Genomic DNA, 26538 nt, shown 5'->3' with positions numbered 1-26538 from the left:
TTCGGATATGAAGGTCTGTGTGTTGTAATTAGCGAAACATTACGAAATGACACTGAAGATATCTACAAACCTTTCACAGAAAGATAACATGTTCAAAATTCGCATAAGTCTATATGACGAGTTGTTAACACTTGCATAACGATGCGAGCAGTCACATGAGTGTTAGCAATATCAGATGCGTAAGTTGATATGTAGCGCTTGTGCTCGCGAGGATGGTAGCCGTGGATACTAGTACATATATAAACTTCAATGCAGCATTTAACTAAGTTGACATTAGCCCGATTAGACGGCTGTATCATTGCAGTACATATGAAAAGTTTATAAAATTGGATAATCAGCATAGCAACTACTATTGACAATTCACCAGCATTAGGTCTGAATAGTGCCTGCCCCGCCGCGGTGGTCTAGTGGCTAAGGTACTCGGCTGCTGACCCGCAGAGCGCGGGTTCGGATCCCAGCGGCGGCGGCTGCATTTCCGATGGAGGTGGAAATGTTGTAGGCCCGTGTGCTCAGATTTTGGTGCACGTTAAAGAACCCCAGGTGGTCTAAATTTCCTGAGCCCTCCACTACGGCGTCTCTCATAATCATATAGTGATTTTGGGACGTTAAACCCTACATATCAATCAATCAGGTCTGAATAGTGTCTTTTACCAAAGTGATATTGAAACCTGGCCTGGCTCTGTACTATAATACTTGATTGGCACGAGAAATGCTTGCGTTCGATTCCTACTGGAATTCTGTGAAACATCTATTTGCATAAGTCGGGTCAATGGCCATGGTGTTGACTTTTGTCATGATGCTCTCGCTTTAAAAATACCAGTGTCTGTTCATGTCGCTCTACTGTATGCATGAACACTCAATCACACATGACACATACCCAGCAGAGGTATAGGGGCATGTCCCACACTCGTCTGGCGGAAAGTGTTTTACGACATATGTGACGGCATTGTTACATGCTTCATGTCATGGTCAGCGAGTCATATTCGTCGAGCCATCTTACCCTCCCAAAATAATTTGGGCTCACCCACAGTCGAAAGTGTTAAGGCGGTGATTGCGAGAACACCCACATGTATGGGGCTAGATAGATAGGTAGATAGATAGCTAGATGAATAGATACGGAGATAGAGAGTAACGTACCTTCTGTTCGCGAAGTGCTTCACGTATAAAAACATGTTTCGAGTTGATTTCGGACTCGAGACTTCGGGACTCAGATCATCGCAGTTGATAAATTCTTCTTCTCTTCGAGTCGGGGCGTCACACTTGTTATGAGTGCGAAGTCGTAGTCCGTTAAAAGTACGTTCGACCGGGCATCTGCTGACTGGGTTATGATAGTGGGCGTTGCTTGAATGTGCCAGGACTACACAAAATGCTGCTTCTGGTCCTGGTAAATCCGGCAACACCCGGTAAATCTACTCCGGAAGTGTTCTGTGAATTGAAGGTCTCCGCATCTTCATTTGTAATTTTATGTGTAATTGAAAAGGTGACACAACTCGGCAGGGTCTACTTGAATAGACTATGGCACGTCCCTCAAAACAAGCTTGACTTCCCGACTTGAAGAGAAGAGGGCTTCATAAACCCTGACGCGCCCCTCAGTCACCTCTGAAGAAGGGTCCAAGTGGGACCCAAAATGTATCGTTTTTTTTCTTTTTTGATGTAAAAGATGTTTTATAATTACGTTGATTTTTATATCTTTCCCAATGAAACCTAAAATCGCCATGTTGCACTCATTCCGGAAATTTTGCATCGAAAAAAAATTTCAGATTGCGCGCAAGTTTCACGTGCACCGAAGCACTGATGCCAAAAATGACGCGCATCAATGAAGAAAGAAACGTGGTTAATTCTTTTGTTCAGGAACAAGTATAAGACGAAGTGGCACGTGTTTTCTCAGGGCCAGTTGAGCGTGTATTGAGCATTGTTCGGCCAGAAGGGCGAAATAATGAATACTACAATTACAAATTTTATTATCACGCGAAGAATGGCATGCAGCTCGACATTTGCGGCGTACATCTCAAGCACAAAGAAAGCTCGAAATGAGCATATACATGACGAGCACTAACAAATGTCACTTTCCGAAACTTTAAGCGCGCTGGTGAAATACAAAGAGAGACACACGAAACAAACTAGCGCACAAGTATGCATAGGGGGAGCGCCAACAACTGTCAAAATTGTTACTACTTTTTTGTGAGTAGCGTGATCCTTTCGTAAACGAGGCCACGGCAACGAGATAAGTGACCTTTGTGCTGTATTTGAACACTATTACTTTGAAGCCTACTTGCGGGGAAGCAGAAGAGGTACGAAGCGCCAATCGGCCCGACGCACGAGATGAGCGCGCGCGCTCGAGGGACCATGCCCAGTAGAGGCTGTTGCGTAGCGCCGGGCCTATCCCGCCGCTGACCTCCACTGTTGAGAACCGGCGGACCGATCCCGCCGAAGCCACCACTGTTGCGAAAGACGGCGACGCCAACACGGCCCCGGAGGCGCCACTGCTTTCAACTCCGCCGGGAAGGTCACCAGCCGTTTGGTAGCGTATGTTTATCAGCTCGCGACTGCTTCTGCGCAGAGCTGATAAGACGAGCGGACGAGACGACGGTGAGTTAAACAAGGTTTATGTACAGCATATTTACAGAGGCGTTACAATTTCGGCACTGGGGCCGACAGAGACTCGAAGAGCCGAGCTCTTCTCTCTAACACATAGGTCAGTCTTTCACCTAAGACCGCTGACTCACACACATGTCGGCACTCCGACACGGGGACGCCTCTCACATAGGACCGCCGATCGCGACGCGCCGCAGGGCTTCTTTTATTTGCACCGGGTCCAACCAAAGTGTCCAATCAGAAGCGCCGCGGGTCGTCCGAGCAGATTCCGCCAATGGGGGGTCGCCGCGCCATGCGTCAGACCACCAGGCACGAGAACGCCGGCTCGCTGTCACGTGCGCCGATGACTCAATGCACGTGGGCGAGAGAGGCGCCGCGCGTGTTCACGCCGTTGAGATGTTCGCGTCGGGCAGACGGCGGGCTGGCCTTGACCCAGATTGCCTTTTTCAGAGGCACGGTCGTTTGACGAGGACTCGCTGGCATAACAGCACCCCCGCCGCCAGACAATGCACCGGAAAGACGAGCTGCTTCCACGGGGCTCGGATGTCAGGTGCGCTCGTTCGCCTGGTCCCTCCAGGTTCGCCTCCAGGGCCATGGGGAAACTACAGCTCCAGACTGTTCCGGGAACACATCCCATTTTGACGACGGATCCCAGCTCCACGGGCTTGTCGCCACAACTTGCTGGCCAACTTCGCTCGTCTCTTCCGACCATCTTCGGTTTCAGCACTTGTCGATGGTTCTGCAACTTGCTAAGAACGGTTCGACAACAGACAACACACGACACAAGCAAGTGCCCTCGGTCACCCAACAGAACACCAGACAAAGTATAGAACAACATATACCTATCTACGTGTCTATCGGAATTTCGTTCCCTCTACATCAAGAGGCACATGTGGGACAAAAGACTCTTAAAATGACAACTCAATTTTTTTTCCCACGTACAACAACGTAACGAATTAGAATACCACATAAAGTTGGCCCCTTGAGATCACTCTAAACGAGAGCGCTCAGCCCAGGTCGTGATGAGGTCAAAATTTTGCCCCGAATCGCCAGCCAGAAACCGAAAGGTTGAGAAGTTACTAGCTGGAACGCACTGCTCAATGCACCTGCATTAGCGTTTACCTTTCCTTTATTTTTTTTCTTTTATAGCGAACGTCAAAGTTGCGCTGTGGAGCAACATGCTCCACTTCAGTAACCGGCCACTTTTAGGCGACGATACCTATGCGGCACCAAGAGCGGCTCACACTTTCGACGTTGCACATGGGAACAACGATACGGCTTGCTACGGATTGACTCCTCACCGCTTAGCTCGATATCGTGTTCGATCAGCCTCGTGTTTTCGGGGCGGTCCGAAAACACGTCTTCAAACTCGGAACCAATCTTTCTCAGGTCCTCTTTCTCAGGTCCTCCTTCACTTAAGCTAGGCTCTAGGTTTATCTGCTCCCGGATTACTTTCGATCCCCCTTCAATTACCTCACTAGAACTCAAAATTTCTGCTCCCTCTTCCTCTGAAGCCTTCAACAGCTGATTTACGACCGCTTGATGTTGAACATTGGGTTTCATCAAGTTGTAAATTTTGTTCTGCCGCCTTCCTACTTGCACCTCATAAGTTGTATCGCAAGGCTTCGATAATACTGTGGCGGGCCCTTCCCAATCAACCTCAAGCTTGTTCCTTTTGGGTGGCTGCAGCCGCATTACCTGATTATCAACTTCAAAAGCGCGCTTCTTCCCCGATTTCTCGTAGTGCTCCTTCGACAGCACTTTTGCCGCGTTTTTCTGGCTTTCCACTCGCGCTTCAATTTGGCTTTCCACTAGCGCTTCAATCGAGAAATCCTCACGTTGCTCTCCAATGAGCGTCTCTCGATCAACTCTCGGCAGCTCGCTCCAACTTTCCGCTACAGGCGAGAGCGTTGCAACCCTCTCGCTCTGACTCAATGGCGCCACGTCGTCTCCCCTTTCTCCGGAAACCGCGCCGGTCGTGTCGACGACGGGCCGCTCGCGTGACTGCTCCCATGACTCATGCGGAAACTTTCCTTTCTGGGGTTCCGTCGACCCGCCGACAAGGTCACTTGAGAGTTCACCGCATGGAACCAGATCAAGCTGCCGCGATAGCTTCCGCGCTTGCGATCGCGTGAGAGCCATGCACGCTAAGTTGGGGAAGAACGATTTGCCCTGCTCTTTGAGAAGCTGCTCCGAGTTGTTGGAGAAAAGATAAGAAAAACGATCGTTCAGCGCGGCAGACACAGCTGCTTCGGTGCAAAGCTTACCGAACGGGCCTTCAATGACAACGGTGGCGATTGGTAAGCGAACACTCTGCTCCTCGGCGACCTGCCTGATCCACGCGCATTCTCCTGTGAAGTCATCCGGAGACACCAATGAAGGATGGACAACGTCCATGGTTGCCGCTGAGTCTCTAAGTGCTCGGCACGTTTTCTTATTCACCCTAATTTCTTGGAGATACGGCTCCAACAACCGAATGTTTTTTTCTGATTCTCGGATCGTTGCGAAGGCAAACTTTTCCTGACAGTTTCTCGCGATGTGCCCTTCCTTTTTACAGTTGTAGCAGATTAGCGGCTTCCGTTTGTTTTCCGATTCAAATGCCTGTGTGGTAGAAACCTCACTCGATTTCTGCGCTTCTGCTTGCCCTTCCCCTACACTGTCCTTAGTAAGAGATGGGTCCTTTTTGAAATTACGGTGCGGAACGGGTTTCCGTTGATCAGGTTTCCTTGAAAAGCCCTCTTTTCTCTCATCTTTTTCAACGCGCACTGCCCTGCTGTGCAACTTTCGGCGAGTATAATACTCCTCAGCTAACTCTGCTGCCTTGTTTAGCTGTACTTCACTAAGTCTGTCCTGCAGCCAAAGCCTGACATTATCCTCGATGCAGCGGTAGAATTGCTCCAATGCAACGCATTCCACCACTCTATCGCGGTCGTCATAAACACCTTCGCCCTTGAGCCATTCAATTAAATCGGCCTTAAGACGAAACGCGAAGTCAACGTGTGACTCATTCCCCTTTTCAGCATACCGGAACCTTTGCCTGAAAGCCTCGGGTGACAACTTATAACGTCTCAAGAGCACTTCCTTAACCTCGTCATAGCTCTCAAACGCTTCCCTAGACAAGCAAGTTAATGCGTCGGACACTTCGCCGGGAAGAAGAGCTAACAGGTTCTGCGCCCAAAGAGACCGCTCCAAAGCGTTTCGCTCACAGACGTGTTCAAACTTGACGAGATACTTCGCCATGTCCTCGCCTACTACGAACGGTGGCAGTTGGTCCCGAATTCTAAAACCGCTGACCTGAATCGTCGGAGAAGCTACGCTAGGCGCCTGCGAACACTGTAGGATTGCCAATTCTAGTCGTTTCATCTCTAGGCGCTCTTGTCTCTCGGCCTCCTCGCGACGTTCGCGCCTTTCAGCTTCTTCACGTTCGCGAGCTTCGCGCCTTTCAGCTTCTTCACGTTCGCGAGCTTCTCGCCTTTCTTCACGTTCGCGAGCTTCGCGCCTTTCAGCCTCCTCACGTTCGCGAGCTTCTACTTCTCGCCTTTCAGCCTCCTCACGGCGTGCTTTGATATCCACCCAGGCCTCATCGACTTCCTCAGCCGACACTCCCTCATCCTTCATGATCTCAAGGATCGCTTGCTTTCGTTTCGCACGGCCCAAAGTAATGCCGAGTTCCTCACAAATTTCGATGAGTTCCTTCACTTTAAGGTTCTCCATCGTTCACACTAGCCTCTTGCTGTTTGCCCCTGTTAAGAATCTACTTGCCGTACCCACTATAAGCCTACTAGCAAGACGCGCAAGCAATTTTTCACACTCCCGTGTTTACCCCCTCCGCATTAACTTTGGTTTCAAAGCGCTTCGACTTGGCTTGAAACGATCAAAGCTCACTTCAATGCTTCACACAGCCCTTCTCTAAACTACTACAACCTGAGCTAGAGTAGTCTGGTGAACTGAGGGGAAAACATCAGGCACTCACCGCATCCATGTCGCTGACGCCGGCCGATCCCGCAGCTGCCAACCACTGTTGCGTAGCGCCGGGCCTATCCCGCCGCTGACCTCCACTGTTGAGAACCGGCGGACCGATCCCGCCGAAGCCACCACTGTTGCGAAAGACGGCGACGCCAACACGGCCCCGGAGGCGCCACTGCTTTCAACTCCGCCGGGAAGGTCACCAGCCGTTTGGTAGCGTATGTTTATCAGCTCGCGACTGCTTCTGCGCAGAGCTGATAAGACGAGCGGACGAGACGACGGTGAGTTAAACAAGGTTTATGTACAGCATATTTACAGAGGCGTTACAATTTCGGCACTGGGGCCGACAGAGACTCGAAGAGCCGAGCTCTTCTCTCTAACACATAGGTCAGTCTTTCACCTAAGACCGCTGACTCACACACATGTCGGCACTCCGACACGGGGACGCCTCTCACATAGGACCGCCGATCGCGACGCGCCGCAGGGCTTCTTTTATTTGCACCGGGTCCAACCAAAGTGTCCAATCAGAAGCGCCGCGGGTCGTCCGAGCAGATTCCGCCAATGGGGGGTCGCCGCGCCATGCGTCAGACCACCAGGCACGAGAACGCCGGCTCGCTGTCACGTGCGCCGATGACTCAATGCACGTGGGCGAGAGAGGCGCCGCGCGTGTTCACGCCGTTGAGATGTTCGCGTCGGGCAGACGGCGGGCTGGCCTTGACCCAGATTGCCTTTTTCAGAGGCACGGTCGTTTGACGAGGACTCGCTGGCATAACAAGGCGCACGTGCATCACAACACCTGGGGCGACAACCTTCAGAGCGGGCCCAACGGACGCTTTTTGCGCCATCTTACTACAGATGACAAAAGCGCCGACTTTTTTGTGCGTCAGCGCCGTACGATGGAGCCAAGTAGCAAACACGGCGAGAGAAAGCGCATGCCCACGATGCGCGCCCAGCTGGGCCCATCATCTGCTTGGCTGTTCCTTTGTGAGAACGTCACCATACATTAATTCACTTTGGACGATTCACATTTTTTAGATTATATCATGCACGGGGGTGTGTGACTTATCTGCAGATTTTTTTTTTACCTGGGTTGCTTGCTGATATTCGGAATGAAAGATAAGGGCAAGTCACACAGCCTATTGGTCTGAAGTGAGTTAATGCAGGGTGACGATCTCACGAAATAACAGCGTGTCTGATAATCAATTGGTGGTTTTGAGACGTTAAAACCCACATATTAATCAAATCACGAAATAACAGCTAAGCAGACGATGGGCTCAGCTGAGCGCGCTTCCTGGGCGTGCCCTTACTCTCGACCTATTCAGAACTTGGGTCCGTCGTACAGCACTGACGCACAAGAAGTTAGCGCTCGTGCCCGATAGGGTCAAGATTCACGTGGCTGTACATAAATGGGTCGACCCATTAGCAAAATAGAAACATACGTGCCACGACCTAGGAGTTTCGTGCAACGCGATGCGAAGAGAATAGTCGTAGGTTCGGTGCTAGTTGAAAAAAACATTTTCTTTTAGTTTTCTTCACAATATGTTAGTATATATACTTTACCACGCCATATCTGTGACGGAAATACGTCAGTGGTGCGTGGGTGGACACCGGCACAAAACGCTTTCATGTTCGAAGCTGTCAGGTTTTCGTGAATTCACGTTCGCCTGAGATGGCTGGAAGGCGGAACCCACATTTTGCTTCTTCATGCCGGTTCATTGACCCTGCGCTCGCAGCCTGCTACGAACGTTTTCTGTGCCTAACGTGGCTGTGCGTTGCTTCCAACGTTGGTCCACTTTTTTATAAGGTGACGCGTTCGTGTGGCGGTGTCGTAGCGACAACACAAACTATGCCAATATGTTAGCGACCTATGATGCATACGTCATAGGGCGACGTCATCAAGTGATTGCTATTCGTTGCATTCCTCAGAGTGGCGCTAACGATGACGGCTAATATCACCATTTGATGATGCGGAAAATGTGTTTGCTATCTTAAGAACCGCATGATTTGTATCTGTTCTGACACAGTGAAGTATGAAAAAGAAGTTGTTTGTAGCCCTCACAAGTATTCATTATCTTCGATGGCTTTGTTGCTTTTGGTTACTTCAGCGATTGTGCGAAATTTTATAGCGCTTTGGTGCTAACACTGGTATTTAGACAGTTTCACAATAATTCCAAGAACTTACTTGTTGAAGGTGTATAGGTCACAGATGTAGATGCTCAACATTAGGTCTTGCGTCTGGAATTCAGAGCAGAGTTGATGACGTAAATGCTGCCCCTATGTCTTCAAGATTACGATATACAGGCGGCTGGAGTTAAAATAACACAATTAAAAGGAGGTACAAAGAAAGAGTCCGCTGTCGCCCCTTATTTATGAATGTTTTTCGGGTGTCAAATAACATGGTACTTTTCAGGTACACCCACATGTAAACCAGCAAATAATGACGCCAATGTAGGCATATGGAACGTTCAGTTTTTAAGAACATTGCAATACTTGTAAGATTATTGTCAAGAAAGATAAATTGGAAGACAAGATTTGTCCCTGGCAGGTACCAAACTTGCTGGCAAAGGTCAAGTCTCTGCCCGGAGCAAGCTCTCTTTCCTGCTAAAAAAGACCTCTTATCAACTAGAAGGCTCCATGTATCCTTAAAATTTTGACCTTGTAATTTATCGGACATGATGAAGAACTAGGGCATTTTTAAGGCACCACCGGCGATATCCGGCTTCGCAATCTTTGAATGAATGGTCATTTTCCTGGTCCGTACAGCACACCAAGTGGAGATCGCCGATATCAAAACTGGTGGATGTTGGACTCTCAAATTGCCCTCCACATGCCGGTAGGCAAACTGTAAGGACTTCACTCGCGCCTGTCTTTCGGGAAAACATTTGCATGTTTGCGGCACCAGATGTCACTTGGTCCGCACGTGTCGTCACGTTTTGGCCACCAAAAATCAAGGCGGCGTGCCTCCTCGAGGCCGGCGTGCATGAGCAGGCTACCTACCCGGAAAATATCCATTGGGGAAAATGGCAGGGGGGTATTTCTTCGAGCGCGGTGTGTAGGACCGGTAGATAGCAGGTACCAGTAGCAAGACTAGTCTGCTGGCTTCGTTGGCGACAGCTCTTTTAAGAGAAGTACGTTGAGGTAACTCATCTAGTCCAGCCTTAAATATGGCGATTTTGTGGTTATCTCATACACGCATGCTCTCTCCCGCCACAGCAAGAAAGAAGGTGTTCAAGCCGCGCTCACGTTGCATTCTCGGCCCCCCAAACTGAGCTTTTTTCCCGATAAGGTGAATGAGAAGAGTGCAGTAGCAAGTGTCGTCTTATATAAAGAAGCGGTCAACCCTCTAAGCATCATGCAGGTGCGAGGGGGTGTACGAGATCCCGTGATCATGAAGCAGCTTTAGAAGCAGGCAGAGGGGCCGTTGCGTAATGCACGTGAACATGCCAACAACCTCAAGGCAAGAATCTGCAGCAGTTTTCCCATCCCCAGTGTGAAGTGTGGCTGCGTAGCGCGTTTCTGAGAGACGTGGGCTCTTCGTACAAACAAAGACCAGGATGCATGCAAAGTGTTGAAAGCTTTTCAATGACCTCGCCACGGTGGCCTAACGGCTAAGCTACTCGGCTGCTGGCCTGCAGGTGGCGGGATCGAATCCCTGCTGTGGTGGCTGCATTTTCGATGGAGGCGAAAATGCTGTAGGCCTGTGTGCTCAGATTTAAGTGCACGTTAGAGAACCCCAGGTGGTCAAAATTTCCGGAGCCCTCCACTACAGCGTTTCTCATAATCATATGCTAATTTTGGAACGTTAAACACACTTATCTAAGCTATTGAATGCAGTGTAAAGACACAGCTTGTGTTTGCACTCTTGAATAGTTTCACAGACAAAGAGTTGGCTATTTGCATAGCTTATCTCTGTTCACTAAACAATTTTATTCCGCAGGTTGCACCAACCGCTAGACAGTTTGATATTTTACCCTCCTCTGGGCAGCCCTCTTCAATGTATATTCACGTGTTTCCCAATAAGCCAGACACATGGCTCGTGTTGCGTGTTTCTCGCCCATGCTTACCTTGCGCTTTTTTTAAGTATGAATACATACCAACTGGCTCATATTCACACGCTTTTGTTTCTTAGCTTTTGTTTAACTGTCCTGAGCAGTGTTTTTTTGGCTAGCAGTCTTCTTGTTATCAATTTAGCAAGGGCGTCACAGTAATGAAATATTGTAGTGAAGGCGTCAGCATGTAAGCAAATCCTAATGAGGACATAAGGGTAGACGTAGTGGTGCCAACCTTCATGTTAATAAGCCTAGTATTGAGTGAGAAGAGCAGGCGCATGAGTTATGTTGTTTAGCCTTTTAGGAACTCTAAAATAACGCGCTGCAAATAAATTGCACGTGCAAACTCGCACAAGGCAGTTGCGGCCCATTATAAGCGAAATAACTTTCTATAGGCCAGACTCCGCTTTAAAAAATGATGAAAGCACGTGATGTCACAGGCTACGGGACGCCATCTGACAAAGAAACAGTGTTCGATACTCGCCGTCATGGCAAGATGAGAGAGAGAAATAACATTTATTTATACATCCGACGTGTAGGAAGTCCCCGGCCTCAAAGAGCGCGGATGTTCCCTATCTTAAGATTATGGCTATTAGCGTCCAATAATCACAGAGCCTGACCTCAAGGACGTTGTGCTCCGACTAGGCGACAATTACTCGTGTGCCTTCGCGCCCGTTGGGCCGGTCATCAGCTCCTTTTCTCCGTTGCTTCGCCAAAGCCTCGTCAACCCCTCTATGACCCTTCCTCATGGCAAGAAGAAGCGCTAACTAACATTGTCAAGTTTTCGTGCACATAAATTCATAATGAAGTGCACGAGAGGATGACCAACGTCGCAAGAAGCTCCGGGCACGTTATTCTAAGGTCGCCAGTTTTGTCTCTGCGAGCGGCAAATTCATTTTTCGTCCACTTTATTTTGTGCTCATCTGTATCACAATTACTGTAATACACTTATGGCAGTACAAATAAAGTCACTGGTACCTTTTATTGGCTTCAATAGAGGCTGGTTTTCATTAGGTTTTAGTCAATGCAATCGCCTACAGTCATTTAACCTTGCTAAATTTGTTCAAATACACAGGGGCCCAATGTGCGATTGTCAGTGAGTCTGGAATGAACGACATTACGTGACTTTCATTACCTATTTATGTTCCTCGCTACGCATTTTCCCGAAAGAAAATTTTGACGAAAAAATCTGCCTTGTACTTTTGCCGAGGGTTTGAATGTAGGCCTGGGGAATCATTTGAACATCTTCGACGTAACACAGAAGTGAACACTACACGAGAAGGCACAAAAAGACAGCACAAAGCACTACTAACAGTAGCAAGTTCATTTTTACTAATCAGACCGCTTATGTACTACAGTAGCAAGTTCATTTTTACTAATCAGACTGCTTATGTTCGACCATCACCAGGCAAAGAGTTGTACACGTGGGGTCACTCAGAACATGCCTGACAAAATCACTAAAGTGAAGTGTAGACAAGGCTGACATTGTCGCGAACAAAAGAAGACCGACCGCCAGGATTTGACTGGAACCAGAGAAACAAAATGCTCTCTTATTCTTCACATGCAAAGCGAGTATGAGCCACAGCGCTCGTTCTTCAGGGTTGGAATGCGGCGTTTCTCCTCTCCCAAGAAGCATCGTCTTCGTGCTGTATATGGAGTAAAAAAAACCTATGAATTGAGACGTGCACATGAAGTAAAAAACACTAAAATGAGTCGAAGGTTACTATAGAAGCAAAATAAATGGCGTGACGCAAAATAACGCAGTCGCTTCTGAGTCAGGAGTAAAGTCAGAAAGAGAGGAAAGATTGAAAGAAAAAGAAAGAAACAAAAAGAACGACGTGAAGTCACCAATAAAGACAGTCACTTCCTTGCTGAGTTACAGCGTGAAAAGTACGGTTTGTTCCCGGCTGCGGTGGCTGCATTTCCGATGGAGGCGGAAATGTTGTAGGCCCGTCTGCTCAGACTTGGGTGCACGTTAAAGAAATCCAGGTGGTCGAAATTTCTGGAGCCCTCCACTACGGCGTCTCTCATAATCATATGGTGGTTTTGGGACGTTAAACCCCAGATATCAATCAATCATCAAAGTATGGTTTGAGCCTTGAAACGTGAATGATTTCAGTTTGCGGGGGCGACGGGAACGTCTCAAATTGTCTTCTGGGAGAACTTCGTAAGTAATGTCAGTTAGACGTCGTACAACCTTGTAAGCACCGAAGTAGCGGCGAAGAAGCTTTTCTGAACGGCCACGCTGTCGAATAGGGGTCCACATCCAGATTTCATCACCAGGCTTGAAAGTAACTTCACGGTGACAAAGATTGTAGCGCCGTGAGTCTGCGGTTTGGTGAGAGTGAATATGGCGACAAGCAAGTTGACGGGCGTCCTTTGCGCACTGCGCAAACTTGGTGGCATCCGAGGAATAAATTCCTAAGTTGTCGGGCAGGAGCATTGCGTCTAGTACTGTCGTCACCTCGCGACCGTAAACTAAGCAAAAAGGTGTGAAACCGGTACTTTCTGGTACAAGAGAATTATACGCGAAAGTCATTTAAGAAACGATATCGTCCCAGTTCTTGTGGTCGATGTCCACCCACATATACAGCACGTCGGCAATTCTCTTGTTAAATCGTGCACTGAGCCCATTTGCTTGCGGGTGGTAAGCAGTTCTTTACGATGTTTCGTGCCACTTATTCGCAAGACTTCCTGCATCATCTCTGCGGTGAAAGCTGCCCCACAATCAGTTCTGACGACGGCTGGCACACCGTGACGTGGGACTATGCTGTTAGCGTAAATATGCGACGTCTGCTGCGGTAGTTTTTGAAGCGCCTTTGTTTCGCTCAAGCGTGTTAAGTAGTCAGTAGCGACCACAATCCTGTGGCTTCCAGACGAAGACATGGGACATCATTCCAGCAAGTCCTTGCCAATCTGATAAAAAGGCGCCTTCGATGGGTCTATTTGTTGCAGCAGTCCCGCTGGTCGTAAAGGTGGAATCTCACGTCGCTGACAGTCGCAACATGCGCGAACGTAGTGCTTCACTGTCCTTGCGAGACGTATCCAGTAGTAGGAGCGGCGAATCTGTTGCTGCGTGCGCGTATACCGAAGTGTCCGGAAGATGTCTCGTCATGTCACGAACGTAAGCTGTCACCACGAAGCGTGGTTGGCGCATTAGGCAGATACGTGTCATGTGTAAAATCAAAGTTGTATTTATAAAGCACTCCATTTTGGAAACTAGAGGAGAGTAGCGATCGTGCGAAACTTCGAGAAGGATGAGAATTGCGTCCTTTCAGGTAGTCAATGAGCGGTATGAGCTCCGAGTCGTCATGCTGCTGATGAGCCAAGCTGGTTGCTGATATGTCAGAAAGAAAAGTTTCATTGTCTTCAAAGTCAGTGTTCGTATTTTCGACTGGTGCTCGTGAAAGGCTGTCAGCGTCATTGTGTTTTCGCCCAGGTTTATGGACGATGGCGACGTCAAATTCTTGTAGCCGAAGGCTCCATTGTGCTAGACGACCTGAGGGATTTTATAGATTTGCGAGCCAACCAAGAGAATAGTGGTCGCTAACTACCTTGATTGGGTGGCCATACAACTGTGGGCGGAACTTAGTTATAACCCAGACAGCAGCAAGGCATTCCTTTTCGGTCGCAGAATAGTTCTTTTCCGCTGGGAAAAACGTGCTTGCATAATCGATCAAGCGCTCTCCGCCATTATGCCACTGAACTAATACCACTCCCAGTCCAACGTTGCTGGCGTGAGTGTGTAATTCCATGTCGGCGATAGCGTCAAAAAGACTCAATAGAGGCGAAGCCTGTAAGAAGTTTTTGGAGGGTGTCAAACGCATGGTGCTGGTCTGAACCCCCAAAAAACGAAACACCGTCTTTTGTAAGCTTGTTGAGAGGCTCAGCGATCTTCGAAACGTTCTTTAGAAGCACACGTAGTACGCATAGAGCCACAAAAATCGGCGTAGGTCACGCTTACTTGTGTGCACAGGAAAGGCAGCAACTACGCGGCTTTTCTACGAGTCTGGGCGGATGCCGGCATGACTCAAAAAATGACTAAAGAATTCTAGTTCTTTGCATCCAAAATGGCATTTCTCGGGCTTGAGAAAAAGCCCTGCTGTTGTAATTGCCTGAATAACTGCCTGAAGGCACTCGACGTGTTGTTCAAACGTGTCTGCAAGGACCACGATGTCGTCAAGGTAAAGCAGACATGATTTTTATTTAAGCCCCGTGAGAACCGTATTCATCATTCTTTGCATGTAGCTGGCGCTGATCATAGACCGAAAGGCAAGACTTCTAAACTTGCCAAGCCACCTGGAGTAATAACAGCAGTCGTTTCGCAGTCACGCTCGTCCATTGTAATTTGCCACTATCTGCTGCGCGAATCCATGGAGGAAAAATACCTAGCGTTGCGTATTCGGCCCAGCGAGTTATCTACCTGTGGTAAACACTAAGCGTAATTTTGGTGACCTGGTTTAATTTACGGTAATCAACGGAAAAGCGCAACGAGCACCCTTTTTTACTAACACAAGTTGCGAAGTCCAGTGACTGGTCGATGGCTGAATGACGTAGTCCTGTATGCATTTGTTGAACTTGGTCACGTTTAGCGTCTTGTTTATTTTGTAACGCCCTATAGGCATGTTGTCGGATGGGTCTCTCGCTAGGTTCCGTCATGATACCATGCTGGGCAAGTGGCGTCTGGTTGACCCTCGACGTAGTAGCAAACCAGTCTCGAAATGAGTCGAGTATGCGCAAAGGTTATTTTTGTTGTGCTGAAAGTAGACCCTCGTTCATGCCGAGAGTGCTCGTGACGGGCTCGTCATGAGTGGTTATTTGACGAAAGTGAAGCTAACGTGGACAAACTTTGGGTGTCGGCAACCTCTTCAAAATATGCAATGGCAGTGTGTCTCGTACAGTGGCGATATTTGTCGCTGGAGTTAGTGATTAAGAGATGAGCATATCTCTTGCTAGGCCGAACGATTTCTCGGGCAACGCAGATTTATCGTCAAATAAGGTGCGACAATTTGGCCTCCACAATTATTATGTCAGACACGTCCTGTCACAATTATACCTTGACGAAGAGGCTGCTTCGAGGCGGGAGAGTTAGAAAATCATCAGTAACACGAAGCGCTCGCTTCGAGAATTGCGTACCGTCAGTTGCTGCACTAAAATGATCCTCAAACATGTAATTTAAGGAGGTCGATGACTGCGACGTATTCGCAAAGAAAGTCCATTCCCAGGATAATAGGCCGAGAGCACACGAGCTATACCAGGAAAGACCTAATAAATGTCTACGTACAGATTGGAATGCACGCCGTGCACATACCCGTCGGTATCACCAAATGGCCACGTGCCGTGCGCAACTGGTGTCTTTACAAGGTGTGGTAACCTTCCTTAGTTCAGGTGCCAGTGCGGTGCTCATTACGGAACAGCTAGCGCAGGAATCGACGACGGCGTTGACAGCATGATTGTCGACGAAGAGGGCAATTTCGGCAGAGAGGATCTTTTTGCTTTCAGGGAACACTGAAAAACCAGAATGGTTGTTGTGGGGTTTTCGCGGTGACGGAGGGTCCTTAGCAGTTCACCTGACCATGACTTCACTCTCAGAAGTCGCCGTTCTTAGTTTCCCCGACGGGAACTTGGAGACTGGCTCCTGAAGGGAGCGGAAGACGACGAGGGCAAACTGGGTGACGTATGATGGTTAGGCGATGGTTATCTATATTGGTGGTGCGGAACAGCCGAAGAAGTTCTCTGGTGCGTGCGTAAAATAGGCTTCGATTTCACGGGGCGCTCACCTTAGTGTGGACATAGAGCATTAGGGTAAAAACCGGGAAGACCTAGTCGGTGGTCATTGCAGTTCCGGCACATGTGACCCGCTTCGCCTGAGTCATAGCAAAGCGGACGGTTATCCAAGGTGCGCAACGTGCTTGCCTTGCTAGCACTTTGTCTTCAGGGTGGCAGATAGGAAGGTGCGCTAGGAAACCTGGAGCTGAGAGGTGGAGTCGAAGCAGTGTCCTCGACAGGTCTACATTGTCCGTATAGCCAGCTTGAAGCTGGTGACTCAGGGGATCGTGATTCCACTGCATATGTCAGGACTGGGGCTTCGGTTATTGGTAGTGCGATTGGCGCTAGGAGTGCGGCTGCCTGCTGGACTTGTTGTCTGAATACATCTGTGAGATCTGGCACATACAGATGCGATTCCACTGCCTGAACCTGTCGCAATTCATCCCGCACGATACTTCGAATGAAGCCTGCGAGGGCATGTCTCTCGCTGTTAGATCCGATAGAGCATGCGGTGCCCGGGATGTGGCGTTCGTATTGTGACGACCACTGCTGTAGCGTACGCTCCATCAAAGTTGCTTCCCGGATGAACTCGGCGATGGTCGTTGGTAGATTTTGCATGAGTCCCGCTAAAATCTATTCTTTTACACTCCCCATCAAATGCCATACCTTCTTTTCGTCCGACACGGCAGAGTCAGCGTGGCTGAATAGCCAAAGCGTGTCTTCGCCAAATATAAAAACGCGTTTGTTTGGCCGCTGGTTCCTGCAGGATATGGTTTTGTCAGCCCTCTCCTTTCTTTCGGCGTTGCGCTAGGTGTCGCGGAGCTGTCGGCTAAACTCTGGCCGTGCCGCAAAGGAGCCCTCGGGGTTATAGTCGCACGTATGCGCAGAACCTTCGAAGTTGAAGTAAACCTGGCGCAGCTTGCGAACATCGTTCCATTCGTTGATACTGGTAACCCCTTCAAAGTAGTCGAGCCAGTCATCAACATCCTCGAACATATCTCCATGGAACTGTTTTCGTGTCTTTGGCGCTTGAAAAATATGCGTGAGAGGACAACCATGGGCATTGCTGGTTTGGACCGCCTGGCTTGTCGTTGGAGCTGTCATCTTTCTGAGTGTCGATTTCAACGCCTTTCACAGATGCGTTGGTCATCGCCAGACAAAGGTATGAATGTGTAGAGTGTGTATGTCCTATCTGAAGCCTTGTAAGTGTAGGTTGTGTGTAGTGTGATCTGGACACTGGTGGCCAATTTCCAAGTATCGGTTTAATAAGATGTAGTTTTCCGAGTTCCCTGTCTATTTGCCTATACGATAGGCACTGCCATAACGCCCTGAGCTCCTGTTGTTAGAACAGTTTCCCGTCAAGATGAGGGATGGTCATGGGTGTATTGGCGGATGCCTGTTCGTGCCTCTTCGCCAAGTTACCAGCGATATCACGGTGCTCTGGCACCCAGCAGACAGCAACATGTTGTTTGAGGGCGTAGGCACTGCGTAAAAGGTAGTAAAGCGACACAAGTACGGAAATATGTTTTTAATGTTTCCAAAGCTGCAACGACGCTCAGCGAACCTGCGTATTCAACCGCGCTTTGTAGTTGTAATCCTGTATTATGCCTAACAGCCACAGATACCACATGGGCTTCTGCGGTTAAAATGCTTGTTTGGTGTTGCAGTATAACGGAATTTGAAAACGATTGGCCAACAGCTGCATAGGACACCCCATGTGTGACTTAGAAGCATCTGTAAAAAATTCTAGGCAATTATACTTGCGTTGCAGTTCGAGGAAGTGCGTGCGGATATGGGCAGCAGGTGCGTGTTTAGTGACCTCCACGAAAGAAAGATCGCAGTCTATAACCTGCCATTGCCGCGATGGTGGATATAATGCTGGAGCCATCAAACAGTGTTCTATAAGTGGCATGGCTCTTTCCTCAGCGAGCCTCCTGACATGGAGTGAGTATGGCTGTCTCAGTGAAGGACATTTGTGGATAAAGTAGAATTGAATAGATCAATAATAGTGGAGTGAGTGGGGTGTTCCCCGTCTGCATTCACCCTGAGATAGTACGTAAAAGACGTATAGCATCTCTGCGAATGGGGTGACCATTCGTGACTCTGCATACAGGCTTTCGACAGGACTATTACGAAAAGCACCTGTACAAAAGTGAATGCCTAAGTGGTGGACAGGGTCAAGCACTTTAATGCTGATGGTGTCGCAGACTGGCAGAATATAGCACCGTTGTCGATGCGCGTGCGCACAAGGCTTCTATACAGATTCATGAGGCATACCCTGTCACTACCCCTCGTAGTGCGTCACAACACTTTTGAAATATTCATTGTGATTAAGCACCTGTTCTTTATATACTTGATGTGGCGTATGAAAGGTAGTTTTGTGTCTAACATTAGACCCGGAAACTTATGTTTAGACTGTACAGACAGAGGTTGACCATGCAGGTCAATCTCGCGATTGGGATGAACGCCCCTCTGCTGGCAGAACCAGACGCATGTGCCCTTTTGCGCGTTTAGTTTAAAACCATTCTGATCTGGCCATTGAGAAACCTTGTTCAAACCTAAGTGAACCACTCGTTCGCATAATGAGAGGACGCATGATTTAAATTCAACCTGTACATCATCAACCTATGTGCAGTAAAACATATTGCAAAGGATCGCGAGGAGCAAGAAAAAAACTTTAACTATAAAGAGTGTGCAACTCAATACACTTCCTTGAGACGCTCCTGTATCCTGGACAAATGTCCGCGACAAAACAGTACCTAATCGAACGCGAAATGTGCGATTAGTAAGGTAGCTTTCGATTATTATCAACATTCTACCCCGTACATCTAAGTGTGAGAGGTCTCTCAGTATGCCAAAGCGCCATGTAATATCATAGGCCTTGTCCATGTCGAGGAACACAGAGAGAAAAAAATGGTTATGAACAAAGACATCAAGAATTTGAGCCTCGACTCAGGCAAGGTAGTCAGTGGTGGACCTAGCCTCTTGGAACACACTGGTATTAATCTTAAGGAAGGGCGTAAACCACCTGTTTATCATTTTTTTCAAAGACCCTGCAAAGGCAACTGGTTAATGCTTTGGCCTGTAGCTTGAAACTAAGGACGGCTCCTTGCCTTGTTTTAAAATTAAAATACCTACCGCTTCTTTCCATGTCAAGGGCACCTCGCCAGAAACCATTATAGCCTTACACAGGCAGAGAAAGGCTTTTTGGGGTTTCGATGGGCAGATGTTTCCGCAATTCATATGACACACGTTCGGAGCCTGGGGCAGACTTGTTGCAGCAGTTTAGTGAGGCCTAAGCTCAGCTGAACAGAAAGTTGCACTGCATGCTTCGTGGGTTGAGGATTGGCGTGGTAGTTTCTCTTTTTTCTATTCTGAAATTGTATTGTTAAAGGCCTGCGGTATAGAGCGACGAGCTAGAGACCTCATCGAATTGTGCGGCAATAAAGTTCCCCTGGTCTTCCAAGCTGTCACCCTGCTTGTTTACAAGTGAGAGTGAATGTGCTTGTTTTTCTCCTATTTTACTAACAATGCTCCAAATTTTACTTTCATCTGTATAACAATTATTGCCTGATAAATACTTCTGCCAGCTCTCCTGCCTTGCCTATTGGCGCCCTCTTTACCTAGAGACTTTATCGTCTTGAAACTATCAAAATTTTCGGCAGTTGATGAGTATCGAAGCAACCTCCGTGCTTTGTTTTGTCCTTTACGTGCATTTCGGCACTCACTAATTCACCAAGAGACGTGACGTTTTGTGCCAAATTGCGTTTGTGGGATACACTTGTTTGCAGCATCATTTTGAAAAGCTGTAAGGTGATATACAGCTGCATGTACGCTTCAGCCACACATATAAGACCAACCTAATTTGCTAGCATTCCGAATTTTTTCCTTATCTGCCTTGCCAATCTGCCTTATGGGAGCCTGTGGCGCACCTGTTTTCTCTATTGTTGTACTCAAAATGTAAGAAAAATGGACACTTCCGTATGAATTGTTTATGGCTTTCCATTTGAGTAAAGGTAAGGGCGAAGGAGAGACAATGCTAAGGTCTATCAATGCTAAGGTCTATCAATAATGGTGTTGTTAGAAAGGATCTAGTATATTGGGTCCTTTCCATTCAGGAGACACGCACCAGAAAAGAAAAAGGAGCTGTTAAATTAGGCGGCCTCGCACATCACAGCGAGAGTCACCCCATAGGCTACTATGAGCTATAAAGTCCCCTAGGATGAGATATGTTTCTGAGAGTTCATCGATTAGTGACAAGAATTCATGTCTGTTCAGTTGATGAGGTATGTAAATACTGAGATTGTTACGTTTATTGAAAATGACAGCTCAAACAGCTACTGCTTCAAAGGATGTTTGAAGTGGTAAATGTGTGCAGGCTGTTACTCGACAAACTATTATGGCAACACCACGGGATGAGGGGACAGGATCATCTCGGTCGTTTTGAAAGATAACCAAATAACGTAGAAAGTTAGTGTGTTTTGATTCTAAGCGCATTTCTTGCACACAAAGCACTTTTGGTGTTTGTGTAAGGGCTCCTGGATATCATCGAGGTTCCTCAGCAGTCCTCTGACGTACCATTGTAGTATTTGTGTCATTTTATTGATGTGTGGTGCTTTGCATAAAAGTTTTGCTTTAGGTTACAGGGCCTTTTGGAGGCCCTGTAATTTGGGGTTTTTCTTTCTTACCGCGCTCCAAAGAGTTGCGCCTATCCTTTGGCGTCTGAGGTGTCGGAGGAGTGATACTTGCATCCATAACTTCTTGTGAGGTGGAAATTCTCTAAACGTGCCTGCCAAGCAGGCACGTTTAGAGAACTTTTGGACCTAACTGTGCTGGCAGTGGCCCGAGGTTGAGCAGACACGGGGGTCTGCCGACCCTGTTTTCTAGGTGGTGGAGCAAGACAGGCTGCTCCAGCCATGGGCGCTGGTTGCACAACCACAGTCACACTTTGTGTGACATTCTCGGGTACAGAAAAATGTGGCGCAGCGCCCCAGCGCGTCACATCTGCAAAGCAGATACAAGAGGAGTTGTAGAGTGAAAAACGTTTACGTGCCTCTTGAAATGACAATATTGAATTTGACCTTGAGTTCTTCTACTATTTGTTTCTCTTTCTTCCATTCGGGGCATGAATATGAGTAGGCAGGGTGATTTCCTTCACATTTCGAACAATGAGTTGCTTCTGAGGTACAGTCGTCGGTTATGTGTTGAATGAATGCCCACTTTGCGCAAGTGGCGTACCATTTGCAACTCTGCAATCTATGCCCGAAACGTTGACACTTGAAACATCGATGAGGACTGGGGATATATGGTCTTACACAAGGCTTACAGTAGCCGGTTTAATTGATTCTGGTAAGTCACTACTACCGAAGGTGGTAATTATGTGTTTGGTGGGTGTTTATCTCTTGTCTCGTCGTATAATATTTATGTGTACCTTGACTACATTCTGGTCTTGCCAGCCTTTTTATAGTTCACTTTTTTGAGTTGAAGGTTGTCATCAGAAATGACGCCGCGGATGTGTTCATGGATCTATGTGGGCCTACTGATAGTGAGAAGAGCTCGAATGCAACAAGTTTTGAGAGATTGTCATACTGATGCTTGTCGCGAACCTCCAGAAGACGGTTACCGCTTCCCATCTTGGTAACGTTATATCCTGGGCCAATTGTTTCCGTGAGGGTTTTCGATACAAGAAAAGGTGCCATCTTACTAGGAAGCGCAGCCACTATTACACAAAACACACAACACAAGCGCTTAAGCGCTTGTACTGTTGTGTGTTTTGTGTAATAGTGGCTGCGCTGTCTAGGAAGATGGACTCTTACTAACTGGCCCAATACAATTGTTTATTAAGAAAAGGTGAACTTGATCGGACTGTCTTATGTTATTTCTTGCTATGCACTACATGATACTTGGTGAAGGATTTTCTTGGTTTGAAAAGTACAACCTGTTCTTCGGTGTGCCACCTTTTCGGGGGCGAGTAGATAGCGGGGGGGGGGGAGTGTGCTATACCTGAAATATATTGTTCGGCAGCGATGGTGGCCACCTATCACCAAGTCTAACAAGGGCACGCTGCAAAGTAGAACACTCGAAGACGCCAGCCATGCTATGCCGCTATAACCATACATAACTACCCACGTTTGAGCATTTACACAGGGTTAACACTAGCCGCCAGGAAATTTCGAAGTAAATAGAAAAGAGAAGATGACAGGATAGATTTAAAGAGGAGAAAAGACGAAGATGTACGGAGAGAGATATTGGAAAAGGCCACTGCCGATTTCCCCTGTGTGGGTCAGCCCAGGGGTGCCGTGTACGTTCATTTGGGGCGAAAGATGTGTGTTGCCTCTGCCAGAGAGCTTCAAAGTTGCAATCACCCGGCGTCGGCTCTACCCCCAGGATCCCCCTTTCTCCAGAAACGGCTCAGCTACGCACGGGTAGGCGTGGGAGAGGTCAAAACCCCCCATTAGCTCGGGTCCAAGGTTTCTCTACACACCATACGCTTGCCTGCACAGACGCCTCTGTGGAGAGTTAGCGAAGATGAAATGAGCAGCCCGGCTCTGGACAGATTCGAGCTGAAAGATGAGTGATTCTTGCGTGGGGTCCCATACAGCTGCAGCATGTTCCACTTTGGAGTGAACTAAATATTTTTGAAGAGCTAATTTCAAAGAACTAGAAGAAAGCTAAAAACTGCGATGTATACAACCAAGCATACCACTAGCGTTATTCGTTTTATGATCTACATGCATTTTCCAAGAAGAGTCATAAGAGACAACTACGCGTAGACATTTTAGGATGACACAGACTCGAGCTACTATTGTTAAGATGATAGGATGGCAGCGTGGTATTGCGACGACAAAAACCTATGTACTTTAATTTTTTGGTGTTTAAATAAATGTTCCACGTGTTAGCCCCGTCATGAACATGGTTTATGTCAGATTGAAGAAGACATACATCAGAGATGTTGTTAACAACACGGTATATACCGCAGTCATCAGCAAACAGTATAATTGATGAACGTAAGCTGTCAGGTAAGTCCTTATCATGGATAGGAAAGAGCAAAGACCCCAGTGCTGAGCGTTGAGGCAGCCCTGAATGAACAGCATACGTAATGAAGGAAGTGGTAATAACTGTAGCAATTTGTGAGTGATGAGTGAGGAAAGAGTGCAGCCATTGAAGAACATAAAATCGAAGTTGGATTTACATAGTTTTGAAAGCAGCATTTTATAAGAAACCTTGTAACGCTTTGGAAAAGACGAAGAATACGCAGTCAACATTGGCATTCCGTTAAGGATGGATGTTATGTAATGAGTAAATGACAAAAGTTGTGTTTCGCATGAAAATGACTTGCGCAATCCATCCTGATAATCGGTAAAAAGACATTAGACTGTAGAAGTTATGTGAGATGGGAGTAGATAACATGTTCCCGATTTTACATGAAATGCGGGAAGTGAGACAGGTTGATAATTATAGGGTGAGTGATAATCCCCAGACATGTGCAAGGGAATCACCCTCCCATCCTTCCAGTCTTCCGGAATGCAACCGGTATGATTCGTTTGCTGAAATATGTTTTAAAGAAATATGGCACTGTACACTTTCGTCATATTTGAAACCTCTGAGGAAAATATCATCAACGCCACATGATTAATAAACTTTCAGATTTGTATTACTTTTTCTACTCCAGCTATATTAAAGAAAATGAGGTCTATTGTTAAATAATCAGTACCGGCATAACTAGGTGGTTCGTAAGACGCACTATTTGAAAAAGCAGAGAAAAATACAGAGTTAAGAACATTCACGGTTTCATGAAGTTTGACCAAGTGATCGCTTGAGTTTTTAATGATACAGGGTTAAATGTCTCTTTTGTTAACTATGTTCCAAAGTGGCATATGGTTAAAAGTAAAAGAAATGATAATGTAGTTCTGAAAAATAAAGCTTTGGCATGCTTAAGGGACTGTTTGTATTCAATATCCACATCATAATAAGCACTCCAACGTTCTTGAGTGGCAGATAGTTTTGCAGAGCTAAAATTGTTTTTTTTTTCTCATTGCGTAGCGTTTTGACAACTCATTGAACCATAGTGATTGCCGCTTAGATGTGATGAATGTGCGTGAGACATATTTTTCTATGAGTGATAGAGCAATATAGTTGAATAAAACCCGGCTAGTATTTACGGAATGATCATAACAGTTGTGCAATTAGTCAGGAAAGCAGTGAGATTATCAATAGCATTGAAATAGCGTGCTTTTAGTCTGTAATATATTTCTTGTGGAAGCTATTGTGAGGTACGGTGCAGGCAAATGAACAATAAAGTATAATGCGGTCACTCAGCCAAGGTAGGTACACTCTAAGCCGAAAAAGACTAAAGTGGGGTATGCCATTGGTCCTTTAGGGGTTTAAATGCGCTGCCACAGATTTTGAACCAATTTTGGACTAACTGCGGGAGTAACTGCAAGGGCTCAACTGTTGCCCCAAGCACTTGCTCCACTTGGTTTAAATGTTGGCCCCAGTAGAATGCTCCAGCGGGACCAACAGTTGAACCGTCTGGACCAATGGCAAAAAAAAATGGCGGCACTGCGTTTGTGCAGTATATTTTATGTTTATTCCAATTTAATCAGCACTGATCATAGTATGTTATTCATGCAACACACACACACACACACACACACATACATACGCACTATTATTTCAAAGTAAAACACCGCAAACACTGACTGCCCGCGCTGTACTACAGAGAACAGACTCTCGGGTATATATAGCACAGTATTTTGACCTCCCATCTAGTGCCAGTGGGCGACTTTTACTCGGCTTAAAAAAACAATAAACATTGATACCGTAACGCGAAAATTTACATCGGCTAATTCGTAGCACCGATGCGCACCGATCTTTTAATATGGATCCATCTAATATTCAACATGCTTCCAGCCCGAGACTACGAATTATCAGCTGGTATTCGATCATGTCGGCCGAACCAGCGTTCGCAGTGCTGGCGCACGAGTCCGCAAACACAAACATAGCAGCGGCGCTTGTGCGGGAAAGCCGGCGAAGCAGCCAGGCGCCTCGCCGATGCCATACCGTGTCGGTTTGCCGACGGCGTCGCTAGGCTTACGACGAGTACGGCTAAACGACCGCCGGCGATCGCAACATGCGGCTCACGTGAAATTTTCGTCGTCGTTATTTTATGTCACAAATGAACAATAGGTAAGTGCCCCATGTTCGCTGTGTCTTACGGAGTGATGTAGATATCTGTATACTTACAGCGACGAGACCGTTCGCAGGCACGGTTCTTTCATCGTGCTGGTAAGGCGCAACCTGTGTACCGCTGGCCGCACGATTAGTCGTATCCGCGATCGTCTACACGTTAGATTTTTGATAACGATTGTCGCATGGATAAAAAGACGTAAGTTTTCCTGAGCTACTATTTTGTGAACTTGTACGCGACGTTTCCTTCGCTTCTGCCGGCAATGCACTCACACCGGCAGCCCGCTTGATACCGATGACGTACGAAGCCTACTTTTCCTATATATCGCTTTGAACTTGTGGTCACTGTGTGGGTACACGACCGCTAATGAACAGCTTACTTTTATTAGCATTGTCAGTGTTCACCGTAGTTCGAACTTATTCAGCACATTAAAGCGAGTTCTCGGCATTGCCCGTGTTTGCGGAGACTTTCACTTGGCTTCGGCTCGCCCGTGCCGGCATGGTGGAAACGCGAGGGCACTTGCTGTGTGCACTGACAGCGTGTTGTACTACTTTCCTCTCATAACATCTTCTATTCGTTTCATAGCACTTCACTTTCACAGTGGCGTATAGCCTATTTAACTTGTTTTCTTGATCGCCGACCATGCCGAGCATTGCAGTGCAGCATCGACAGGAGGCGATCGCGGCGCAGTTGCCCTCCCCGTTGGTCCCTTCGTTGCCGGGCGTTTGCGCAAGACACGCATTGTCACACATTTAGTCCCTGTTGGACGAACCGTTCGTCCATTGGTTTAACGACTGCAGTTAGTCCAACTTTGGCGAATTTCGGCTTAGAGTGAGGATACGGGAAGCAAAAGATAAGGCGCAGTGCTGAGTACCAGATCCAGATAGTTAGACTTGGTAGGCATAATTTTTATTGCCTGCGTTACTAGCAGGGACAATATAAATATGTTGCACAAATTCAAAAACGAGT

General features: G+C 47.3%; 2 protein-coding genes across 8 annotated transcripts in view; both read right to left on the bottom strand.

The window, feature by feature from the left end:
• Positions 1 to 26538, bottom strand: part of LOC119177780 (putative thiopurine S-methyltransferase) — a 428663-nt gene that overhangs the window by 51715 nt on the left and 350410 nt on the right. For all 7 annotated transcript variants that reach the window (XM_075868630.1, XM_075868279.1, XM_075868504.1 and 4 more), the window contains one exon: positions 8744 to 8796. In XM_075868630.1, the coding sequence (XP_075724745.1) occupies positions 8744 to 8796 (53 nt within the window). The remainder of the gene's footprint in view (positions 1 to 8743; positions 8797 to 26538) is intronic.
• On the bottom strand, positions 2591 to 7340 carry LOC142766981 (uncharacterized). Its single transcript, XM_075868215.1, has 2 exons — positions 6078 to 7340; positions 2591 to 6044 (listed from the first exon to the last, which is right to left on the bottom strand). The coding sequence occupies exons 1-2, from the start codon at positions 6307 to 6309 to the stop codon at positions 3784 to 3786; spliced, it is 2493 nt and encodes an 830-aa protein (XP_075724330.1). The 5' UTR covers positions 6310 to 7340; the 3' UTR covers positions 2591 to 3783.

This window comes from Rhipicephalus microplus, chromosome 1 (assembly GCF_043290135.1).
Source record: "Rhipicephalus microplus isolate Deutch F79 chromosome 1, USDA_Rmic, whole genome shotgun sequence".
In the NCBI taxonomy this organism is placed as follows: domain Eukaryota; kingdom Metazoa; phylum Arthropoda; class Arachnida; order Ixodida; family Ixodidae; genus Rhipicephalus; species Rhipicephalus microplus.
The sequence above is the reverse complement of the archived record's forward strand: the minus strand, read 5'-3'. Positions and strand labels throughout refer to the sequence as shown.